At 35.9% G+C, this 24,893-nt stretch overlaps 5 protein-coding genes across 10 annotated transcripts in view; 3 read left to right on the forward strand and 2 right to left on the reverse strand.

Annotated features, from left to right (window-relative positions):
* Positions 1-252: 252 nt before the first annotated feature.
* On the reverse strand, positions 253-6,689 carry CAH3 (Carbonic anhydrase 3). 3 transcript variants are annotated; one of them, XM_065313267.1, is made up of 7 exons: positions 6,569-6,689; positions 6,212-6,301; positions 6,034-6,139; positions 1,756-1,827; positions 1,445-1,612; positions 1,249-1,390; positions 253-883 (listed from the first exon to the last, which is right to left on the reverse strand). In XM_065313267.1, the coding sequence occupies exons 2-7, from the start codon at positions 6,245-6,247 to the stop codon at positions 415-417; spliced, it is 993 nt and encodes a 330-aa protein (XP_065169339.1). In that variant the 5' UTR covers positions 6,248-6,301; positions 6,569-6,689; the 3' UTR covers positions 253-414. The 3 variants fall into 3 exon arrangements, with proteins under 3 accessions (XP_065169339.1, XP_065169338.1, XP_065169340.1); XM_065313266.1 differs by lacking the exon at positions 6,569-6,689 and having other exon boundaries at positions 6,212-6,371; XM_065313268.1 differs by lacking the exons at positions 6,034-6,139; positions 6,212-6,301; positions 6,569-6,689 and adding an exon at positions 2,808-2,964.
* Positions 6,690-7,492: 803 nt separating this feature from the next.
* LOC135801040 (GILT-like protein 1) lies at positions 7,493-9,030 on the forward strand. Its single transcript, XM_065314404.1, has 4 exons — positions 7,493-7,796; positions 7,851-7,985; positions 8,042-8,224; positions 8,292-9,030. Exons 1-4 carry the CDS (start codon positions 7,746-7,748, stop codon positions 8,559-8,561), a joined length of 639 nt encoding a protein of 212 aa, XP_065170476.1. The 5' UTR covers positions 7,493-7,745; the 3' UTR covers positions 8,562-9,030.
* A 249-nt stretch (positions 9,031-9,279) lies between these two features.
* LOC135801039 (gamma-interferon-inducible lysosomal thiol reductase-like) lies at positions 9,280-10,488 on the forward strand. The gene is made up of 4 exons (XM_065314403.1): positions 9,280-9,553; positions 9,604-9,804; positions 9,856-10,035; positions 10,117-10,488. The coding sequence occupies exons 1-4, from the start codon at positions 9,503-9,505 to the stop codon at positions 10,369-10,371; spliced, it is 687 nt and encodes a 228-aa protein (XP_065170475.1). The 5' UTR covers positions 9,280-9,502; the 3' UTR covers positions 10,372-10,488.
* On the reverse strand, positions 10,485-13,873 carry nAChRbeta2 (nicotinic acetylcholine receptor beta2). Of its 2 annotated transcripts, XM_065314402.1 has the most exons (8): positions 12,798-13,864; positions 12,618-12,727; positions 12,173-12,353; positions 11,649-12,109; positions 11,443-11,595; positions 11,158-11,264; positions 10,993-11,105; positions 10,485-10,930 (listed from the first exon to the last, which is right to left on the reverse strand). In XM_065314402.1, the coding sequence occupies exons 1-8, from the start codon at positions 13,122-13,124 to the stop codon at positions 10,724-10,726; spliced, it is 1,659 nt and encodes a 552-aa protein (XP_065170474.1). In that variant the 5' UTR covers positions 13,125-13,864; the 3' UTR covers positions 10,485-10,723. The 2 variants fall into 2 exon arrangements, with proteins under 2 accessions (XP_065170474.1, XP_065170473.1); XM_065314401.1 differs by having other exon boundaries at positions 11,649-12,353; positions 12,798-13,873.
* A 4,983-nt stretch (positions 13,874-18,856) lies between these two features.
* The window catches only part of LOC135801034 (furin-like protease 2), a 133,312-nt gene continuing 127,275 nt past the window's right edge, over positions 18,857-24,893 (forward strand). For 2 of the 3 annotated variants that reach the window (XM_065314397.1, XM_065314396.1), the window contains exon 1: positions 18,857-19,692. The gene's annotated coding sequence lies outside the window, so the exon portion shown is untranslated. The remainder of the gene's footprint in view (positions 19,693-24,893) is intronic. The other variant, XM_065314398.1, reaches the window with a different exon arrangement.

Here is a 24,893-nt window from a genome sequence, read left to right on the forward strand (position 1 = left end):
GTGAAACTACAATGACACCAGAAGAGATTATCACAGAAAGAAACGTACAGACTAGTATTTGCAGTGATATTACTGTCAATCTTAGTGATGGCTTGTTGCCTCAGGATGTTAAAAAAGAAGTTTGTGTTTGTGGTAGAACAACTGATTCCACTGAAGTGGCAAAAAGAGTCTCAAGTTTCCATAATTCAGAATGTTGCTTATCTAGTACACCATCATGTTCTAGCGCAGATATAAGTTCAAATGATACATAGATTTCTTCTCATCTAATAATCTTTACTTTCTTCTCACTTTATATAAATATAATTCTAAAATTTTCACGTCGTTGTCATAAAATCTATATATAAATTACAAACAATACTACCACTACGGATTATTAAAACATAATCCACTTCAGATTACTAACTTTGAGGCACTTTACTCAGATTTTCTATGTGTACGGACATAGATCAGATCGAGTTTCTTGATTGGAGTCTGCAAAGGTCTGACATTGTTCTCAATGTGATGCTTTTCGCATGATGTAGATTTCATACGTCTGAAAGCGTCGACTTGTTTCCGTGAGATGTGAATAGGTCTCGGATAAATAATCCAAGTAACGCTTTCAAAATAAGGTTCGGTTGTCAAAGAGCCCTGATATGTGTAATATCCTTTGCATTGTGCTGTTTTCTCAATCCAGGTGAGGCAATCTGCTGGTACATTTGTGTCTGAATCAATTTTCTGTATATCTTTAACCGCTTCGCAGAGTTTATTAAAGCAAGGATTCTCGTATTCGTCAGTAGCTTGCAAAAAGAAGGCAACAACAGCAAGACCATCATGTTTGTTAACAGCTTCCTTAAAAGATCCATATTTTTGATTATAGTGCACGGCGTGAGCTTCCATAGAATATCTAAAACAATAAAACGCATTATTAGTTGGGTTGTGGTCAACAATTTCAGTTTCAGAAATAAATGACTTTTAAATTGCACATGATCAGTCAATTGCGTGCCAAATGTAATTGAATAATCTATTTAGAAGATGGGTTACGCCAAAATAAAATTAACTTAAATGTCATGCGACATTAATATCTTGACCATGATCAACAATAAACAATTAACACCGACCGCAATTTGTCAAGCTCGACTAAATTTTTAGTAAAAAGGTGACCTTGACGTTCGTAATTTTTCAACGCATTGTATTGGGATGTAATTATCAGATTACAAATGATATTATACAGCTGCAATAACTAACATGTTGTAAACATGTTTCACTTACGCTTTGCCCTCGAAAATGTGCTCGCATCCGCTGTGATCGTCCTCGCTCCAGTGGAAATGCAGCTGCTCAAACACGTAGTGATCTTCGTGCAATGGCCCGCCCACCAAAATCGGCATTTTGCGATCGATGAATCTCAATGTGGCTACAAAAACACTTGGTTTAGTAAAGTCATAAATTTCGTGGTCATTTAAATTACCTGTAAATCCGTTGTTGTCGATTTTTGCTTTGCCTTCATCGTCCCAGTGTCCGTGGAATTCGAGTGGGTCAAAGTGGTCGTACTCATTGCTGTCTTCATGTTTCAATTCAATTGGGGACTGGACACTTTGCAGACGCCATTCCTCCACCATAATATGAGCATCCTCGTCTGAAATTATTCGTTATTTATTATTTGAAAATTTAATTTGTGAAAGTAGGCTAGAATTTGAATTACAAATCTTTTAATGCCCGCATTAAAAGATAATGACCCATGACTTAAGACTAAAACACTTAAGTAAGTTGTAGACTTACCATTGCTGTATGAAGGTCTGCGTTGAGTCCTAAAGTCCTCAGTGGGACACACGCAGTCATTCTTCGTGAGGCCTGCAATCAAGTGCGAATGGGGCATGGTTACTTTTTGTAATAATCGATTGTTACAAGTCAATTGCTTTTTATGTTTAACTTTAACGATTTTGAATTGCTGAAGAAACGCGTCCGCTTCGCTCGACACCAAACCGGCGATTGCTGCTCAGTGTTGAGCGCACTCGTCATTTCGTCATTTATGGGCCGCGCACACTTCTACACACAGGCAGCGGCAAACAACAAACAATTTGCGATTCTGCTTTTCCACGAAGCGCAAACAAGCAGACACGATGCGAAATTACGCGCGTTAGAGTAGAAAGGAAACTGGGCAGGTAGCGCGCGTGTTTCATGTTTAGTTCCGTTTTGCTTTCTGTTGTGTCTTCTTCGTCGTGAATTTGCACTTAGTATGCGTAATGTACTTTACAGTATAAGTGGGCGGAGCGTATTGGTCATTCAAATCACAAAACATTCAAAAAAATTTAATTCAGTAATTTATTTGGATATTTCCAATTCAATCTGGTTTGTTCTCAGCCTTGATAATGTAATTGTTTAAATTTGCAAAAATGTTGTCAAGTTCATGATGTTTTTATGAAGATGTGTGTACAATTACGCTACGTAGTTAATGCATGCAAAACACGTACGAAAATAAGCACGTGGTTTGTCAATCTAATTACGCTTTGTTTGTGCTCGCTTCTCGAGTTCAAACATAATTTTTATTGTTTGTAAGCCGGTATTAATGAACGTTTAAACAACACAAACCTGTTCACTCTTGGTTTTACGATGTGCACATGAAGTCATATGTGTTATAAATTGACTTAAGTAACATTTCAGCGTGAAGCACATGACTTGCACGCGGAGCGATTGATTAATTGTGATTGTGAGATGATTCTTTCACTTATTACTCATTTTGCATGTTGTTTGCACGTGCAATGAATTAATTTATAAATAATCAAATTTATAATCGTTAAAAATTAATAGAAATAAATTATTAAGTTACTTACAAATTGTTTCAACAGTCTCAAAAGTCATGGTGATAGTATTGGTGTGGAATGTGTAAAATAATTATAATTGATTATTGTTATAATAATTTAATCAATTTAACACGTTGATAACTGGAGTCGAATTTCAGTACGCGAAATCGAAAACGTGAATCGTCTCGAGACTCAATTGTACTCGCGTTTTATATTCGAATTTGTCGTCTGAATCATTTTTTATCTTTTCAATTAAAATGATGTGTGGGTTGATAAGATATCGCATCGATTACGTTCGACACTTCTATATTGCATGATATTGCTCGTGTCCTGATAGTATTTATAGTATGTTGATTGTTATGCTTGTGTGAGAGAACTCTTATCAATGATAAGCTTAAGTCTAGGATTGTAATGTGCAATTCATTATTGTCGTTAATATTTCCGATTAATGATTGATATCCTTCGGAAGTATTATAAATATTAATCTTGTTAATCTTATTGTGTAAGAAAGATTAAAAAATTACGATAATGCGTAAATTACCATTTTTTAATTGTTATATTAGCGCAAAATGTATTTTTTTAACATTGCTATCATTCATTGCTTAAAATTTACCAACTATATTTACAACAACATTTACAAGGTACTTAAACCTGGCAATTTAAGAAAGTTAATGTAATAAATGATTAGAAACATTAAAAAAAGTTCAAATCTTCATTTTAATGTTTGTATGTAGCTAAACATAGGCCACCACCAATACTAACCTCAAATTTGAACTACGTCAACTCTGTATTATGTGAAAATGATATATGTATAATAATACGACGTATATTCTTTCGACAAAGGTTAAAATAAAATTAAAATAAAACTTTTAACTTTGGCGCACACCCATTATTAATATACGCAGTTGCATTCTGTATAAACATGGCGCCTTTCTATTAGAAACATTAAATGTTGCCAAATGAATACCTACGGCAAGATCAATCAAAAGCTTATTTATTGCATTGAAATTTTATACGAGAATCTTAAACTTCCAAAATTATTTCGATGTGTTTGTTGCAAAATTCTATGCAAGTATTAACACAAGCGTTATCGCAATGTTTGTTTAAGTGTTTTCAAAATTCCATTTTTAATTACGCTTTAGCATCAAAAACATTAAAAATTGCACTGATTGTATGTACGTGATTAATGTTTGTTGACGTTTTATTTTTATTGCGCTATACATATTTTTAGACTAAACTCATAAATACCCATTGTTCAATTCTAGTGAAAACGATTGTTTTTGCATAGGAATTTTGGTTTGTTTGAACTTTAATCTTGCAACGAATACTGATGAACATATAAAGTTTATCTTGGCGTAATCTAAAGTGTTAGATAGGCATATTAATTGCCTAAAAATTAATATAAATATTGTCATTCATAACGTGGAATGTCGATCGAAGTAGATTTATCTAGTTTAATTAGAAAAATGGTAATAAATATGAATTGATCTACGATAAAATAATACCAAGGATTTATGACTAATACATATAATTATTCACTCACTGGGGCCCTGGGTACATAATTCCTGACAATTTTTTGCAAAGTATGATGCTGTAAAATGCAAAATTTGTTAAAAAAAAACAAAGCATTGTGGTTAGACCGTCCGTATATTACCACATTTTACACTCACATTATTTAATTGAAATAATTTGCGTTGTAACAAATAGGAATTTGTTAAAAAAATAATAAGTTGCGTTAACTCACGAAAACGGGTTTTCCGTCATTAAATCCACTTTAGTTAACATTGAACCGAATAATTTCAAGTAAAACAAACAAAAACGTGAAATGTGAAACCATTGCGGTTGAATGTTGTCATTTTATGAGAACTTTGTACTACCATATCCCGTAATTATTACATTATATTACTTTATAAATCGCATTGTTTACCAACATACATTTTAATAATTCGGCCTTTAAATTTGGTAAAGCACTCAAGCAATGGAAATTTACAGCACTTGGCGAGCGAATCTTTAAAACAAGTTCCTATCTCAATTACATCATTTACAACGTTGGTACTTCAGTCTAAAGTACATATTTACTTTGCAAATTCTCTCACAATACATCATTCTTATTGGATTAATTAATAAGGTATATTACAATACCACAATGTATTCTAAGGTGTAATACTAAATGATTAATCATTTAATTAAGTCGTTAAGTGATTAAATTATTCATAACTACTATTTTAACTAATAAAACTAAGTTTTCATAGTTATCTTTACCTCAGTGTAAAGTAATAACATTGTGTTTGTATGTTGCGCATATTTTTAATAAGTATAAATGCAAACAAATTACTATTTGTATAAAACCATAAAAAACAATGTAATGTCTTCTAAAAACATGTAATTTATAAGCATTACATTTATTTATAAACAAATTAACTAATAAGTCATCTAAATTCTACTTTAATAATCTATTAAGTCGTTTTTTTTTGTGAATTGCCGCAATTTGAGACTTTTTTGATTGTTTTATGACTTACGAATACACACGGTGCAATAATGTAATTGATATGTCTACGGATCGCAGACTCATCGGGAATCCGAGATATCATCATCGATGTCGCTTCAAGCGGACGATACGCTAATGACGCAAACAAAATCGAGCGTAATTTGTAATATGATGTTCGTACTAATGCACGTAATTAAGTATGGTGAATGATCCGAATGATTCCATGCGTAGGAGACTGTTACAAAAGTTCAAAGTATTTTATTCCAAATTTCTGTTTCTATTATTTATTAATCATTTCGATTACTAACGAAATCAAATATTTATGTTTAATTGTGGGCACAAAGAAAAGTAGAAAAGCCTTATTTTTTGAGTCATAATTAGTAATATTTAATTTTTTATTAGTTGTAGATTGATTTACCGTTTATTATTGCTAAAAACCTGTTAATTTGAATAATATTTAAATTTTTTACATATTTTTGATTGATGTAGGCTTCTGGTGGAGAAATTAAAATTAATGAAATGTAATTTTAGTTGCATACCTTATTTGAATATATTTTCTAGTTTTTTCAATTATAATAATTTTGTTTTCTTATAAAAACTTGTAGTAAATCTTTTAATTCATCTAAAGTGCGCACATAACGTTGCCATAGCAAAAATAAACAAAAAAGAAACTCAATCATACCACTCGCTAGCTTGTGTACTTATACCACAACTCGAAGTATTGTTCACGTAATTAGATTCAAAATTAGCAAACTTTAATATACTTACTGCATTTTAATTGTGGCCTGCCGGCGCCTTGCTGAAACTGACATCCGTTTCCTGTTGGCTTCTTATTATTCTCTTTTGTTTCCTTTCGCGATCCAACTACGTATTGCTACAACAAAAACAAATAACACAACTTGATCTACCTAGCAATTAAAGGAAGCAGATAATTTCAAAAACCTACCAAAAATTCGAAGAATTTCCAAAAAACCACAAACATTTTTATTAATATCCAAATCTTATCACTTGTCCAGAGTCCTGAGTTTTTGACTCACTGAAAGAACGCAGTATTGTAAATATAGCAACACCTTACTTCAACAATGGGTTGATGATAAATGCCAAGCATGTCAAATAATGCCACACACCGGTCGATAAGAACACGAGTATTACGTGAGACGGCGTGGTACAGCTACAATATCGTGTAATTACTAAATATTGTATAATAAATTATGTGGAAACTTCAACCTCGCATATTGTATAAATCGAATCGAAGTTCTTTTCATGCGCAAGCAATTAATCGATTTCTGTTGATTTCACTTACCTTGTGACGTATAATCAATAAGTGCATCAACTGTGCAACTGGATATATTATTCACATCAAGTATCAATTGTTTATTGCATGCATACTTAATTAATCAATTATTTTATAAGTTACGATGCAATTTTATCACTGAAGGAGTAAAATAGGGACACGTGGCATTTCACCAAGAATCACTGCAACTTCTACTTTCTTTATTAAGTATGACACATTTGTTTGTATTTCAAATATAAATAAAGTTATAAAATGTGTTTAACAGCGACATCTGCATATAGTAAACTGTAAATTTAATTTGTAGTAACAAATATCTTTATTTTATATTTGTTTATAACATTTATCAACAGGTGTCGCCACGGGTGTCGCACTAATATGCAATTAGAATATTTATTGCTTGTTTTGTTTTCATTTAACAAGCCTAATTAACCTTACTAGAAATGAGGACATAAAAATTATATGGGATTTGAATTAATTATTGATTTATCTTGTCATTTGTATTTATTATGTTCGGGTGGATTTTATCCGTTTAATTGATTAGTAGCGTTAATTATTTACATTTCACTACTAATTACAATTAATGTTTTAATTAAATATTTAATTTTGATACATTTTCTACTCATTTGAAATTCATTAACATTATGTTTATTCTAATGAAAGAATTAACAATTTAACGAAAATAATAAACGATTATAATAACGATTATTTTGATAATATCACATAAAATAATTTTGTATTTGAAAAAAAATAGGCAACCCACCCAACATACCCGCACCACAATGTACATATATTATTTCCGTTTAATTACTCTTATGCAAATATATTGCAATTACATTGACCAAATAGGTCAATCGTGTTTGCGTTTTAAAGTACATAGTTAGGCATAAAATAAATAAAAAATTGTTTGATAATGATTGTTGATAAAAAAGATGTAGCTTGTTTGCATCGCTAGGAAACGTGTTCAATTGCGTTCGGCGGACCACTTGAAGTGGCAGACTAATTTAATTAAGAAGATATGTTTATACAAATGTTTATAAAACGCATCGCATTCATGTCAGTGGCGGTTGAAGCTGATACTGCGTGACCGGAGACGGACCGAGCCCTGACACGCAATAGACTTGGCCTATTTTTATATTTTCTTATCTAAAACTACAGCGGTTTTATTAAATACTAATATATTTAAACAATGAATTGGATAATAATATTATCAATGTGTGGATTTGCAATGTGCACACAGGTAACCCAATTTTTGTAAGTATTACAACAAATTTTATTTCCGTTTTCTTTTTAGAAATTAAAAGTTGCCGTTTTTTACGAGGCGCTTTGTCCTGATAGTGTTCGATTTTTTACATCACAATTAAAACCAGCTTATCCAGTTATAGGTGATCGTATTTCCATTGATTTTATACCTTATGGTAAAGCAAATGTAAGTAAAACAATATTTCTTCGAATTTATTAAGAAATGCATTAAATTTTGAATAGCACTTTAAAATAAATGGTAAAGTAGCGTTTCGCTGTCATCATGGACCAAACGAATGTTACGCAAATCAAATTCAAGCATGCGCTGTTCATCAAAACGTCACCGAAAACTCCAAAGTTAATTTTTTGCTCTGCCTAATGAGCTCGTCAAGATACGATCTTGTAAATCCTGCCAATATTGAAAGAGTAAGATATTTATTTATAAAAAAACTTATCTGTTTATAAACAACAACAAATAACATGTAATTTGTAGTGTGCCAATCAAAATTCCATGTCTCCGGTCGAAATTTTCAATTGTATGCGTGGTGATCTCAAGGAAACACTTTTAGCCAAACATGGCGACCGGACCTTGGCGTTGGATCCGATTATTACATTTGTTCCAACAATTATTTTTAACAATGTATATGATCCATATATGCAATCTGATGCCTTGTATGATTTTCTAGGCACTGTTTGTGAGCAATTATCACCGAGACCAAATAATTGCCCGTCAAAACGTTCCTTGTCTTGGTTTGCTTTCTAAAAATATTTCAAATTTAATATGTCACTTATAAATCATTATATTTTGCTGACAATTGTCATTTGAATGTTTTAACTTTATTTTACACCAATGAAAAACATTCTAGATAGTGATACCTCGGAAGTTGAAGATTCGACCAAATCAAAATCGAATTATTCGGATAAAGACAAATATAAAGTTTGTACAGCTAAAGAAATCTGCACAAATTTAATATTTTGGTGCTTATTCATCATGACGTGTTATGTGACAATGATGTTTGCGATTAATTCAGCGCGAAAATACAAACAAAGCGATCAATTTCTGGACGACGCTGCAATTCAAGAAAAACATCACACCTTCCATCGCAAAGTACGAGATCGTCACATTTACGACGATGGCGACACGCCGGAATTTATCAAATTGCTCAGCGAATCTTAAAATATTTTTTTATCAACATGTCCATTAATGGAAAGAATAAACAAAGCTCAATTTACCTGCAGCGTGTTTCTACAAATAGGTTTTTACAGTACGGCGGTTATAATAAATACGTTTACAAATAAAGTCATTACCTCCAGCCAGGATTCGTTTATATTGAGTGTAAATTTGGTTGCCTATTATAAAACACTGTTAACGAGTAATGGCAAACAAAAAAGTTGTGAATTTGAATGCAGTAATCTCGTCATTGTTCGTCATAAACTATTGAATACACTTGGGTATTGTTCATATTTTATCAGGCGATGCCAGGCAGTTTAAACATATTTGTGTGCGAAGTTTTTATTCGTGTTGTTGGGTTGGAAAGTTGAACAAGTGACCAAGTGACCATGTTCAACTGACCCTTGGCTTGCACATACTTATAATTGAACTTTGTTTTCGAATCACCTTCAAGGAGACAATTGAATCTATCGATTGTGTGTGTTTAGTCTGCAAACAACAGTCGAATCAATAATACTAACATTTTTATCAAAATGAAAATCTACGGATTCGTGTTAATTTTCGTCTCAATTTTAACTTCAAAGGTATAGAGCAATATTTTTATTAGAATTAGTTTATGATTTATATATTTTAGATTAATTCGCAAGATGTCAACTATAATGGAATGGTGATACCTGGCGCAGTGAGCCAACCCACTAATCCAATTAAAATAACATTGTTTTATGAAAGCTATTGTCCTTTCAGCATCAAATTTATGCTGCAGCAGTTGTATCCAGTGACAATGAAGTATTCAAAACTTCTAGTGTTGGATTTAATTCCGTTTGGTCATTGTAAGGTAAGTTGCGTGATAATTTCGATAAAAATATTTCATAATCTGTGATTAAAGGTACAACAAAGAAAGAATGGCATGTACGATTTTAAATGCCAACATGGCGAAAAAGAATGCTACGGAAATCGCGTCCACGCATGTGTGATTCAACAGGGCGTTGATAAAGGAAATGCTAAGGTGGTTATGGCTCTGACGTGTCTCATGAATTATAACTATCAAGACATGGAGGTGAAACGGGTAAATATTATTTCAATATTCAAATACAGTTGGGGTTAAGTTACGATGACATGGTTGCCTATATTAAATATGCGTTTTCAGTGTTTGGAAAAATCTAATTTATCATGGGACCGACATAAATTGTGCATGCTGCGTGATGCTACCACATTAGAAGTAGCATACGGAAAACGCACGCATGAAAATGTCCCAGAAGTTAAATATGTGCCCTTCGTCATATTTAACGACACCTACAACCACCATCTGGAAGAGATTGCTGTTAACAACCTGGAGGCTGCGGTTTGCGAACTTTTCGGTCCAAATAAGCCCGACACTTGTTTCAACTACAACCTTATCTGAACGTGACATTTATTGTCACGCAGCAAATAAAACACATTGAATGTATAATGAGGTTGAACTAATTTTAACATACAAAACAATGGAATGATTGATCGAAACAATGGCATCCGAAATGAAGTTTCACATTAATTTTATTCATAACATTCGAGCGGTTTGCATCACTTGCGTCCATAAAACTATAACAATTTAAACGAAATCAATTTCAATACTGATTAACATCGGTTCAACTTGCGTAATATATTTTAATCAAAATGTTTTGGTGTATTACTTTAAAGTGCGTTCGCGCTGTTTATGTACTTATCAATTATGATATAGATAGATTGAGTAGCATGTATGTTGGAGTATTGTAGATTTATTGCATCGGAACATGCGACGGTGGCAGTTGAAATAGTTTCGTGAGAGGAATTTCAGTCAGCTGTTGATCAACCGGCACTCGTGTATCGTAAAGACTTGGTGCTTGAAAGATTATACCACAGGTACCTCCAATACACGCTAGGGTGAAGAGCCAAAGGAAGAAACGATCCAGAACCATCGAAACAAACTTCCAATCTTCAACAACCTGTGGAATTATTAGAAAAGTTTTTAAAACATCAAAAAATATTTTTTAATGGAAAAAGAAACCTCGTTATCTTTATCAGCATCTCGAATGTGTTGAGCAATGAAGCGTACACCCTGAAGAGCCGCCAACACATTGGAAGACAAAATTTTAGGAGTCATCGGTGATGAGCCAGACACTAAAAATAATTGATTAACTTTTTTATACGGTTAAAATAAGTTAGTTCTTACTGGATGAGTGTGCTTTGATTTTCTCATCTTCTTGATTCTGCAGAACGAAACTGGGTTCCCTGGTGGTGATTTTAAAGTCCGTTGTAAAAGGTTCGTCCATATTCAATCTATCGGGGCATTTTGCACGCAGGAAAACAAACGAAAAACGCATTTTGTGCCGTAAATTATCACATTTATCAAATAATATGGAAAAAAGTGCTCTAAAAACTTAATCTAAATCAAATTAAATACAAACATATCCTTAAAAAGTAAGTAATAAACAATTAGATATCATTATTTACTCACTGCATTTCCATTTCATTAGTATATCCTCTAGGAGGTTGATTATCATCATATTCCGGCATGGAATAAGTAGTTCGGCGCATGATAAGAATTTTGGGCATAAATTCCAGAAAAATTTTTCGTACCCACGGAGACATTTTATGTGTTGACGGTGACCTAATAAAATGCTTTGTTTAGGAACTAATCACTTTTATGTTTGTAGGTCTTACCTAAAGTATACATTTAGAACACATACAGTGACCCATATTGAGGTCGTAACAAGACTCATAGTAAACAAGAGATATTTGCCCAATAATGGCACTGCTAACGATGTCGGCGGAATGATTTCGGCCAAGAGGAGGAAGAATACAGTCAATGACAGAAGTATACTGACGCAGAGTGTGGTCTTCTCGCCGGATTCCGAAGGCAAGTAGAAGACTAGTACAGTAAGAAATGTAATGCCCACACAGGGAATGATGAGATTTACGGTGTAAAATAAGGTTTTACGTCGCATTGTTATTTTGAACGTTATATCTGTGAATGGTTCTTCGCAACATTCTCGAAACTCTTCATTTCTGGTCGCTGGAACGGCCAATAAATCCCATTCTACTGATAAGTAAAATTCGGAGAGATCTATGCCAATTTTCACGATGTTACTGCCGGAAGCTTGATCCCAATGTTTTAAATCCACCTGGTTTAAAATAATTTTTATATTTTTATATTTGTTATTATGTAATATTTGAGAATAACTTACTTGTAACCCATTATAGGTCCAAGAACCAAAACGCATTAAACAACTCTGTTCGTCAAAGGGAAAGTACTGTACGTTGATCTCGCAAGAAGACTTGTAAATGGAGGGCGGTTTCCACACCACTTCGCCGGTGTATGAGAGCGTCGCTTTGGTCATCAAAGTTACCTCGTAATTGCCGTCGGCGCTGAAATGCACACAGCGAATCAATTTCCGTATCCGATGCCCGCGCCAGGAGATTACAGATTAAGGGATAACGGCCCTTGAGATACGAACATTTTAACCATCAAAGATGCGTTACAGTTACCATTACCGTTACCAGATTACCGGAAGTGCATTATGGCAACAGCGTATCGAATGTGTCAAATATTGATTGGAATAAGCGCTAAACACATCGGAACTATGCTTGAACAACTTAAAACTACAATATGTGGTGATGCAAACAACTTACTTGTTAAACAGTACAATGTCAGGCAACCAAATATGCTCGGATGGTACGTATAACATCTCAACTCCGCCATATTCTTCCGGATCCCAACGAAGTTTATAATCATTCCATTTCTAATGAAAATATTTATTTAAAACAAAAATTTAGATAAAAATTTAAATTTTTTATGCAAAAAGTATTCACCTGGACAACCCATAGATTTGTAGTCATAATTTGATTCTTCAGGTTCATTTCAATCAGCTGTGACAACTTCAAGCTCAACCATACAGTTAATGTTTCCGTATGATTTATGACTGGTCTAATTAGACGATTGTAATTACTCAGCAGGTCATCGTAAAGTCGTTTGGCGTCTGGGTTCGCCTCAATCTGCATAACATTTGCTAAAACAAAAACGTAATCAAGTAAATGGTGTTGAATAAGATGGAATAAATTATACTCACAATCACATCTGGCATCTTGAATGCAACAAACTATAAAGACAACAAATAAATAACAATATACGCGTTTCATTTTCGCGTGGAAATCTGTGTAAGGATTGTAACGAGATGAGGTTTCAGGATAATAACAATGTTGTGTTACGCCCACTTTAGCACCATTTTGAGTTGACTCGACTGACACGACGCGAACGCCCGAAGAGAACTTCACTGAGATGCGGTGCGGATGTGAGCAGGAAAATGGGAAAATCGATCTGCGCCGCAAGATGCGCAGAATCCAAACTCTCCGCTATTCGGACCAAAGTTATGCTAGGAAATTCGTTCAAATTCAAAATCATTTTACTCAATGTTTACCTCAGAAAGAATCAATTTGATTCGTTGGCATTGACATGGGTAAAACTTGTCTGAAACGAAATCATTTCGCAAACATTTGTGAGCATATGTTTTATATAGTTTGTGGCTTTTGCGGCGAATCGGATTGATGTATTTATTCGTACACGGACCGAGAATAAAACGCACGCCAGAATGGGCAACAAAGCAGAGTTATTAAAGGGTTGGGAAATTGACGGGTTAACGGCGGGCGCGCTGATAACCATCCGGCCTAGACATCAAACATAAATAAAATTCCGTAACGTATCTATCGGATGAGAATATATTCGTATTCCGTACGAAGACATCAAAAAGTTCATCAAAATGTAATTGCAGCCTGTGCCACGCAAACGAAAGTTTATTGAACGTCGTAATATTTGATAAGAAAACATGTTTTACGATACAAACAAAGAAACTGCGTTGAATTTAAAAATTAATTCATACAATTTATAAATAATACTTCTCTATGTTTTAATATTTCTTCATTTGAGTTATGATTCGTTCTTTGTGCACGAAGCGAATGGAAAAAAGTGTAATAAGAGAATTTCTTTGAGATTCAATGGATCGCGTCGGATTTGCAGAAAGTGCAATACATTGTTAGCGGCGCGATTACAATGGCGGCCAAATTTATGGTCGTCATGTGGTGCGGCAGCGAAGAGATCAGAATCGGATGAAACAAATAAAACGTCGCGAGACGATTTCATTCACGCGCACGCGAACCATCTCCGTCTTCGCCAGTGTTGAATGAAAGACCTCTCGACTGACTCGTGCGAATTGAGCGAGTAGAATCAGGAGCACCACAGTTGAAGTGACACGTGTGTAAGTATAAAATATAAGCTTCCAAAATTCGCGCAAAAAAAGGAAGCGGTAAAGAGACGGAAATGAAATAAAAAATATATCAATACAACAACGGGCGCATGAATAGCGGTGGAAATAAAAGCAGTGGAATGAAAGAATGGGAAGCGTTAGAAAAGTCCGCCGCCAGCGGGAATTGAATTAGAAATAAGACGTCCATTGCGGTATGAAGTAGTATGAAGGTTTCTTTTTAGCGACGACATAAATAACTTGCTTTCTTTTCTAACACGGCACGTTCTTGAAACTCCAGCGCCTCAAACGGTAAAAACGTGAACTAAGCCACTTTCTCTCATCATAACCTCAACATGACATAATTCTAGATGGCGCTCTGTGAAGATGTCATATTAATCCCATACGAATCTTCAGTTTGTGTAAAATCTCTTAGGAAAACATATTAGAAGTTTTGCGCCCGAAACTAATTTATTTCTCTGTTTATAATAAACACTCTGGGATTGGCCCCAGCTAGCGCAAGATGCCTCCCAGGAGAACGTCGGCACGTCGTCGTCGCCGCGAAATTTACAATGCCCGTGGAGCATAATGGCACAATGAGAGACTAGATGACTGCGAAGCGTCGAGCGCCCCGCTTGGCACCCCCGCGAACGTGTTGCTATTATACGCAGTTATTAATACGTCGCGCGAAAGACACGGAACAAAAAGGGTTGCGCGATAGACGCCGCCATGCAAAGTAAAACAGACAGACCCAGAACGGCGATGATAAAGCGATAAAGCAACCATGAGCAGCCTGAGAAGTATGAGCTATTGCCTTGAATTATTTTAGTGATTTTCTACACGTTGAAAATCACATTAATTAAATGATGTTGTTTGTGATTTTAGTACATCACTCTGTATGGAAAACAATAACTTAATATGAAGATGTATGATGCTGATAAAGAGTGGCAAAATACGCTAACCGAAAGTTTGTTTAAGACGGTTTCGCTAACGTACTTAAACGAATTATAAATTCGCGAGTGGAGAAAAGACGGCGAATTAAATTAGGCGCCCATTAGCCCATCGCCCATCGGTATTATCGCGTCGCAATTCGCAGACTACCGAAGCTTATCTCGCGCATCTTCAAGTTTCGGTCTAAGCTCCGTTCGCGCGCTCACAAATCTGCTTTCGCAAGCTTTTGAACGCTGCCAACTCTCGAAATCACCGTCATCTCTCTCCACCGCCTTTTGTTAATTCTATTAATATTAGAAATTGTAATATTTCGTCTCGGAGCGTTTGCTGTTTCAGTTGCTAACTCTTCTTTGAGTAACGCTTCACTAACTTAACGCTAAGGACAATATAAACCAATAGCATTTGATGATCTCAACTTGTTTATGAATTTCTGTAATATTATTAATTTATCCGCGACATCAAAGCTCAGGAGATTGAATTATTTTGTTGGGGAATTTGCGCGCAACTTTAATGAATCATTAAGCTTGAAACGGCGAAATACTAAACGTACAACAAATAAAATAAGCGTCAATTAAACAGGGAAATTTTATTTATGACGTTTATATGTGTTATTAATTAATATTTATTGCACTCACTAGACGGAGGTGGGAATTAACGTTGTGACCAAAGGGAGATGAACAAATTAATAATATCCAAAAGTTACTTGTGGACATTAGGGAATACCAAAACATCATCAGCATCAAGACGAGTTTCCTTTAATTTTTCTTACGTAGTTGAAAATGATCTGCGTAACTATAACTTATATCCAAGACTGTTTCACTAACAGAGTTTCAACGAGGGTTGCGGACATTTCCAGGTCCATGATGCACATGTGAATAAACATTAAACCTAGCGTTATTAATTTCCCTGGACGTTATCACTTAAATGCGCGTAGCCCTTCGTGTGCTTCCAATGAAGCGGATGAGTTCATTTGCTCCTCTGCGGGTGCGCCTGCATGTTAGTCATTTCACATTCACACACACACCCGTTCGTTTCCAACTTTCTGGTCCTTCGTTGGGGATGCATGTAGCGATGTTATTAACGTTTACGAGTTCGGGGCGTGCAGTTATTAAGAGTTTCACATTCAGAGAAAATGCGCCGGGCAAATGACGGTCCGTTTTCCTCATCTTGATCATTGCATCAAACATTATCGTCTAGATACAGATACTGGATTAAATAGAACCTGCCAACATTACTTTAACACTAATCATTAAATGTTGTCGATTCTTTTCTATTGAATAATACCATATTCCAAAACCGTAGTGTACAACATTTTATATTTTGTTCTTGTATTTCATCATCAACATCTTCGAAAAAACCTACTTTTGAATGATTACATTTTTTTGGTGTTTTTTCGCTTTCTAAATCAACACTTCTTCGTGCTGTTTCAAGACATTCTAAAGGAGTTTCCTCTGCTTCTATATCATAAAATTTTGTGCAGACTATTTGCTCTTTTCTGTCGGTAATTGCAAAAACATTAGTTTTTGCATCACCTCTTTCATTAACTTTAGGTTTTGATGACTCTCTATTACTGTCGTCACTGGGGGCAACTCTAGAGCCAGACATCTTCAATTTAGTTCTTAGTTGATCCAACATTAATGACTTCGAAGCAGCCGAACCAATATTATCCCAATTAGATTCCATGGAAAATCTTTTCGGCAAAACTTCATCTTGTAATTCGGGGGAAATCGATGGTAGGTTATCAAAATATTGATCAGTTATTGATTGTTGACTAGGTTTTTTAGTAGATTCAGATTCTTTAAATACACTATTTCGAATAGGTTTTATTAACTCTTTCATGTTATCCATCAATTCATCTAGCGACATATTTGATGATTCAGTTTTCAGCATGTAATCTGAATAATTTACAGTTTGCATCACTTCCTCACTAGGAAAATACGTCAATTCATGATCACCGGAATCGCCACTTTTTTTCTTGGTTCTTCTAGGTGTGTTAGTATCATCACAAAACCTTTGCACTCTCGCAGAAGCTTTCCGTTTACCAAGTCTTCTAAAAGCTTTCCTGACAGATGACATTAATTTAGTTCCTGTTCTCGATGATTGTGGTTTTACATCAATTTCCGGTTGATATAGAAGCGTAGGTTCTACTTGTCTGGTATCACAATTAACTGAATATGTTTCTGCATCAGAAATAACAGTAATATGACTCTCCGAATTGCTATCCGGTGGCAAATTCAATCTCAAACAGGAAGAGTGAATAGACCCCGAAGACATTTGTGTCTGAACATAACCAAATTCATCATATTCCACATTGTTTTCAGGCGGTAATACAGTGTAGTTACGTTGTGTTTCATTATTATTGTAAGAACCTGAGAAAGCCCAAGATTTGGAGGCAATTAATGATTCTTCATCAATTAGAAAACTATCAAGTGAATGTTTTTTGTAAGATGGACAACTTTCTCGACAGTAGGAAGGGGATGATATGGAACTTGAAGATCTCGGTGAAGACAATGGTGTTGCATTACTTAAAGGGCTCAATGAACAACACCTTGACGTTCGTGATTCGTCTAAAGTACCACACATATTACTAACCACTGCATGTGTATCTACAGTGCAAGATTGATCCTGTACTGATTCTTCAATCGTACTTGTATTGATCCCAATGGTAACACTTAGGCGATGCAAACAGGAATCAGATATAGACTTCTTAAAATTTGACCTTACTTGTGGAATCTTCATAATTTCAAGGTCATTTATTAATTCTTCATAAGGATCTCTACGAATTTCATAGTGAAGACAACGGCGTTTTGATGGTACTTCAATAGCTCTGTATGTTAATGGTTCCGTTTCATTAAAACTTGATACATACTCTTGTTCTGTGCTTCGAAAAGTTGTTATCTGGCATTTTAATTCTACATCTTCAGATTTTTCAGATTTGCAATAACAAAGATCTACAGGTGATTGAGAATACTCATCACACACTAAAACTTTACTATTTTGCTCAGAATCTTCTTCTGTTAGTGCTTGACTTGAATCATTTGTGGAATATTCGTGATTTTTGGATTTTCTGAAGTAATCGTTGTAATTAAATGGGAAAATTTCAAAACATTCGTCGTCTTCATGTTTCGCTAGATCAATTTCTATCGGAGATGCGTTTAACGTGTTAATAGTTTCATTTTGCAATTGATGTGTTTGATTTCTGTATAATATTGCAGGTGCTGATTTAATTTGCACCCTGGAGTCACTAATATTCAAAGTAGAAATACTTGAAGATGAATCTGTATCATTCATTGAATCTGATGTATTAATATGATTGTATGACAAGTGTCAATGAAGGACGTTGTTGACATTGAAATATTTTATTCGAAAACATTTTGAATCTTAGAAAGACGGTCCTAACATGTGCTGCCTTTAACGGGCGTCCAATGAACTCACAATGCGCACATCAATTCCTGTTGGCTGCGGTTCTCCTGCTCGCACAATAGGAACGGGTATAGGTCGTTCCTGCTCTGCGCGTCGTCGGCAATAGAACGCCGGCGATTACGTTGTTGTTCGGTTCATTCATTTCGTTCTACTTCTGCCTAGCAGGAATCCACCACCACCGCCAACGCGCGCACGCGAGTCGATCGTTTCTCGCTCGCGCTCTGCTCCTGCCGCCGCTCCGGCTGTGCCTCGGTGTGCCGTCAGTCCGCAACCGGCAGCCGTGTCAGTCGCCACACGTTCTCTCCTGCAGCCCACCTGCGATCACTCGCGTCTGACTGATCTCCTGTCTAACTGTCAGTGTGGTGCGCGCCTGCGAGGAGTTTTCGCCAAATTGATCGATGGCAGGAATGACGGGCGATCAGTGACAGAGAAGCGTCGGGACGCCAAACAATGTCAGCCTGTCTGCTGTCCGTCATGCCAGTCGGACACTAACGTCGCGTTGTTTCGTTTTCTTTTCCTTACGCGCGTGATATGTTTTTTTACGCCGGTGTTCTTCGTCCGCACGTTGTCTTCTTCGGCCGAGACGTTTTCACTTTTTTCGCCAACGCCAACAACCATCTCTTCGGCCGGCAGTTTTGTTGATTTCGACTGAAAATTTTCGCCTCACAACTGGAAAACTCCGTGCTGCGTCTTTTTGGCAAACTTTTTCCATCTCCTTGGCGTTCATCCTGAATAATGCGAATTGCGGCGTCGGAAGTGAGCGACATCGAGCATCATCGCACTACTACCAGCTGTGACATCGCACCGGCGACCTTCTCCATCCTGCTAGCAGCAGCAGCAGCGACGACAGCTGATCAGCGTCGCGCCGCGCCGGACGTGTCACGCGTGGAAGAAAGTGTTGTTGTGCGCGCCGCTTAAAAGCAAAAGTTCTTTGCGAAATACGACGCGAGCAAGGTGTATTATATTATACCGATCCTACCTGTGTGCGGTTTTTGTGCGACAGCGACGTCACCAGTAGAAAGTGGGTTTTGTCGCCATCGAACAGCGACCTACCGTACGGAGAGCGTTCGCTCAAGCCAGCAGGAGGCCTAATTTCGGTAAGTACCTACTCTTGCAGCTTGACCAAAATTCCATCAAAGATTTCGACCAACTTGCCGTCCTAATTACCATACAACATGTGTTTGACGTGCGGCTCATTAAAATTACTGCTTATCAGCGATTCAGAATTTTGCTTGTGTTGGGGTTTTGTTTGTATTTACCACATTGAGTCAGCAACCAAAGGGAACTGGTAATGCGTTCCAAGCCAACGCTCACCCTCATAGCATGTCTACCATCTTCCAAAAAACACAAAATATTTTAAAATTCTATTTGTAAAATAAAATTCTGTAAACTTTTCATTTTTAACTTTTGCAAAATGCATGCTAAAACTAATCCACCAATGTAGTAGTTGTTGGCAACTCGTATGTAACTTGCTCACCGCACAGAAACGGCCAAAGTAACGTAAGCGAAAGTTAAGTCACAAGGCCACTTGCTCTTTCAAACGACGAAACTACTAAACACGGCATACTCTACGTCTATTCTGACTTGGCAACAAGTTGTGCTAATCCGACTCAACGACCGTATACGGTTAAAATTAAGAAATTATTAAGAAACTACACGCATCAAATAATACCACGATTGCACAGCCGTAAATATTGGTTATTTCGGTGTTAAATTCGCGTTGATGTTTCCGGCGTGCCGCACAAATAACGAAAAGAGAAATAATTTCATTTCGCTCTTAATTGCACAGCATGTGCGACGGAATGCGCGCGTGAACAGTAGCCGCAAGCGCAGTGAACGCAATGCGAGCAGTAGAGCATTCCTGCGATGTGTAACCCACTAACACAGTACTTCTTTTAACTTTTTATTTCTTCGTGTTCGCTCGGCTGCTCCATTCTAACATTACTTACTTATGTGGGATTTATAAGTTGGCTGTTGGTTGCTATAGCTGCATTCGTAACCGCTAAGTAAAAATATGCTATAACCTGAAAAACTATATAACCTATAAATTTAGCTTTACAGCTGTTTTAATTTTGCTTTTTATTTTCCATCGAATCGCAGTGCTGTTCAGTGAGCAGCGAGACTTTGAGTGCTTAAGTAATAGTTTAAGTCAGGTTTGATTTGAATGTACATTTACATTATAAAGTTTTTGTTGCAGCAGCGCCAACTCTTTGATCGTTGCATGGTTGGTTGCGTGCGTCACGATTGACGATAATAGCTATTCACTTTTTCTGTGCATCATTGGCACCGAAAAAATACAGAATACAGAATTAACCTGGAAGTAGACATTATAGGAGAAAACAAATTGCGATTTCCTGATAACGATAAAAAATCAAATTAGCGTCGTTATTTTTATTTTGCTTTGATGATGCGATGACTGAACGTGACTGATAGTATGTCATGATTTTTTAAATTAAAGATTTCCTCATGTTACTTTTTGAAATTACTGACTTGCAATGTATGTCGATGATTGACAATAATTTTATTGTTTGTTGTGTGTTTTATGGTAAAGTATAAACGCAAGCCATGGATGAATCTGGCGTTCAGTGTAAAAGTAATAAATGAATCGATACGTAATTACTTTGAGTTGAAACGGCCATCAAGCTTCTTTTGATATCGTAATAGTAATAGGGAAATGAGAAAATCGTACAAAATAAGCGTAAATTAGGTACACATATATGCAGCTGGTAAAATAAGCAGTAATTTATGACTTTAATGCAACTAATACCGAAATAACTAATTTTGGTCACAGCTCAAAGCAAAATCCCTGTTGAAGGGTTAATTTTTGTGAGAAATTTCCAATTAAATTATTTGAATTTTAATATTCTAATATTACGCTTAGATTAGTACTTATTCTAGTACTTTTCTACGTTTTTGCAATAGGTAAATGAGAAATTCGTACAAAATAAGCGTAAATAAGGTACAAATATATGCAGACGCTAAAGTACGCAGTATTTTATGACTTAATGCAACTAATTCCGATATAACGCATTTCGGACACACCTCATCGCAAAATCCCACTTGAAAAGGATATTTTTCGAGTTGTAACAAGTTCCTATGAAATTATATGCATTTAAATATTCAAATACGTAAGCCTGGTTGCATTTATAGTACTTTTAATTTTATTTTTCATTTTTTCTTTGTCTACCTACGATTGCAGGCGATTTAAAATTTTCCAATTATGCGCTGCTGGTGATAATGCCATTTGGCCGGAATGGCGCTTCGACAATGCTGCAATTGAGCCTCCAGTGTCAATTACAATAAAGATGGCTGTTTAGATAGGCTTGTTGTGCGGTGTGTACGCTCAGCCACACACACAGGGCACTATCTATTATTTTGACGACTCCCCTTATGCTATCGATATCTTTTTGCGTCCATTTTTGCGCTTTGCATATTTAGTGTTTTTCCTCACGCAGTGCCTGGATAAAAGCATCATAAAAGCGGTAGCATTGTGTTCAAGATGCATACTGAACAAGGAGTCCTTTGGTGCACGTTATCAACGTGAATATGCAGGTGGTGAAAAACGTTTTAATTCTTGAATATTATTTAAGCTGGAGCATAAAATGGAGTTGAAAGTTTCAACACTTAAATTCCAACTGGTGAAAATTGCTATGTTCTGTATATATACCGAATTTCTAACATTGTCTCACATTTTTTACCGTTTCTATAACAACCTAGACTAGAAAAAAAAACTTTAACTTTTGTTATTCCTTTTTATTTTGTTTTTATATTATATTTTCAATATTTCATCGTTTAACATCTTGTTATTGACTTTCACATCGCTTCCGACGAAATACACCATCAAAGGCAATTTTTCTACTTTGTTCAAATACTGTTTACGCAAAAAAAAGAGAATTTTTTGCTTTTGTTTCTTGCGACGTTCGCATTACACTTATTACACTTTCGTGTTTGTGTTTCGTACTTATTTATTATACTTGACCCGAATGCTTAGCACCGCGTGATAATTGATTTGGTATTTATTTGCCAATTTCGATTTCAACGTCACCACGCCAACATTAAAAATTATCACCGCTATATTAAAACTTGTTATTTACAATCGTACATTTACTGACAAGTAAATTCTTAATGTACGAGTATATTCCTAGAAATACTTGCTACTTGTTTTGTTGATTGCTAATAGCTAGTCATTGTACGATTTTATTAGCGATTACTGATTAGGAAAGCAGTAAAAATTCATAAACTGTATATTTAAATATATATACATCATTATCAAAACATTACTCTGATAATACGTTCATTGTGATAATAGTAGCATTGTTCGCTTATTGAATTCAAACAAGATGCATGATGACGTTCGTAGCTTCCACAACTGCTGCCATTGCTATCTACTTTATCGACATCGGTATGTAATATGCGGGAATCCGTTGGGATTTCATGCGAGAGATAATGCAATGCAATACGAATTCATTCGAATTCATTTCGTGCAATTGTAGCAATAATGTTTGATTATGGCTAGTTGATGGGATAGCGCATAAACGGACGTTGATATAAATTTGTGTACACGGCAATCACTAGTCGGCTAACGTGATGCGCACTATTCGACGAATCTGTTTTATCTTCCTGCATTGACAATATTTGCTTTTACAAAATCAAAAATTCACGGCGCAGTAAAAATTTACACCACTAGATGGCGACATTTATGCACAAATGTCATAAATACATAACCTAAATATAAAAATATCTATCAAAGGAAGGAGTTACGCTTAGCATATCTTATTGCTCGTCTATTAAAAGTCTATTACGAGTATAGCTGAATAGCCATGTTGTTGTTGTTGCGAATCGCTCGGCCGGCGGTTGGTTACGTGCGATTCGCAATATGGAATTATACTCGATAATTGTTTCCGTCTACAGTCTATACACGGTTTATGCGTCTATTGCCATCATGGCATCACAATAGTGGCCTGCAAGTGTAATTATAATTAAATTTATGGATTTTGAACGCCGGTACACATAACACAAACATTTTATTCAGTATAAATAACTTTTGTTATCATCGCTCCATAACGAGATTATGCACTTTAATATCTAGAGCAATAGTGTAACAACCAATTAGAGAGCTTACATAATCCATGCATCATGTGCGATACTAGCGCTCCCGTGGCGAGTAGTTAAAAAATAAATATTTTAGTACTTTGAAAATATCTAGACAAAAGTTTTAACTTGGGAACGAATGAAACGAAAGAAAAAGTTTTATAATGGACGCCATATAATGTTATAACACGTGATTAGAATATACAAGTTGTTATGCTCAAAATCATGCGTATGCCGAATGAAAGTGTGAAATGTTTTTATTTTACCGTTTTCTACTTGCGGGGTACCCGCGTTGAATAACTAACCGTATGCCTACACACGCATATTGACGTTTTGTTCAGTTTCGAGAGTTTCGGTTTGTTGCACCGGGCAGATTGTTGATTGTCGGCTTGTAGCGAGTGAATTTCGTCGCTGATTTGTGCGTTGCGTATACACACAACAAGCTCGTTATTCCCAAACGGCCGTCGGTATTTGCATGCGGCGCGTAAACGAAACGCGTTCTTTCATTCGCGGCCATGATGGTGAGCAGTAACAATGGCGGCGCTGCTTTCCGCGAGTGAGGTCGCGTCGCGCCGTGTTTGCGTGATTTGCACCGTAATCATCAAACACAATATCGCAACACGTATATATGGATTGTGTGTTTTTTGTTATTATTTCCACGGCGATTTCGAATTGACGGAAATGAGCAAAGTGTATTAATCTCGATGCGCATTCAACTTGAATGATTGCCGACCTTGAAATGGTTGCTTTGATCACTTCAGTCGAATCTTGGCCTGGCCTAGACTTAGTTGATCGACGTGAAGAGGTTGACATGTTTGCACGTAAAGTATGCTAGCGCTGAGTACGTCAATATAACTTGCCAACCAGTTTGCGCAGAGAGTTGCTCCGACAATGATTAAAGCATCGTTGCGCGTCTTGCACGTTAATTACGACTCGTTAGCAATGATGGCAATCGGGGACTCCCTACAGCGCGTGCGCCTTGATGGTAACTCGCGATTGCATAACTAGTTGCATGAACTTTCCTGACGGTAGTGATGCGATGCGATTGTGATTGTGATTGTAATATTTTAATGGACGGTAGGTTATGAAGACATGGATGGCGTCTCTGTTATGCCATCATAAACGTAATTTACGAGTGTGTTTACTTAATGATTCATTCAATATATTCACGATAGGTGTCTATAAATTTTTAATTTCCTAATCGGTG

This window comes from Atheta coriaria, unplaced genomic scaffold, assembly GCF_025399875.1.
Source record: "Atheta coriaria isolate IRGN ID8LTWV9N9 unplaced genomic scaffold, Caltech_Dcor_3.1 hic_scaffold_10_pilon, whole genome shotgun sequence".
Lineage (NCBI taxonomy): Eukaryota > Metazoa > Arthropoda > Insecta > Coleoptera > Staphylinidae > Dalotia > Dalotia coriaria.

Coding starts and splice junctions, on each gene's coding strand:
- LOC135801039 (XM_065314403.1), top strand. CDS start 9,503: ATGAAAATCTACGGATTCGTGTTAATTTTCGTCTCAATTTTAACTTCA. Junction 9,554..9,603: donor TCTCAATTTTAACTTCAAAG/GTATAGAGCAAT, acceptor TATATATTTTAG/ATTAATTCGCAAGATGTCAA. Junction 10,036..10,116: donor AAGACATGGAGGTGAAACGG/GTAAATATTATT, acceptor ATGCGTTTTCAG/TGTTTGGAAAAATCTAATTT.
- CAH3 (XM_065313267.1), bottom strand. CDS start 6,247: ATGTTTGTGGTTTTTTGGAAATTCTTCGAATTTTTG. Junction 1,391..1,444: donor CGACAACAACGGATTTACAG/GTAATTTAAATG, acceptor GTGTTTTTGTAG/CCACATTGAGATTCATCGAT. Junction 884..1,248: donor CACATTTTCGAGGGCAAAGC/GTAAGTGAAACA, acceptor TTATTGTTTTAG/ATATTCTATGGAAGCTCACG.
- LOC135801040 (XM_065314404.1), top strand. CDS start 7,746: ATGAATTGGATAATAATATTATCAATGTGTGGATTTGCAATGTGCACA. Junction 7,986..8,041: donor TACCTTATGGTAAAGCAAAT/GTAAGTAAAACA, acceptor AATTTTGAATAG/CACTTTAAAATAAATGGTAA. Junction 8,225..8,291: donor ATCCTGCCAATATTGAAAGA/GTAAGATATTTA, acceptor TGTAATTTGTAG/TGTGCCAATCAAAATTCCAT.
- nAChRbeta2 (XM_065314401.1), bottom strand. CDS start 13,124: ATGAAACGCGTATATTGTTATTTATTTGTTGTCTTTATAGTTTGTTGC. Junction 11,596..11,648: donor GTTCTAAATGTATACTTTAG/GTAAGACCTACA, acceptor GCATTTTATTAG/GTCACCGTCAACACATAAAA. Junction 10,931..10,992: donor ATGCTGATAAAGATAACGAG/GTTTCTTTTTCC, acceptor ATAATTCCACAG/GTTGTTGAAGATTGGAAGTT.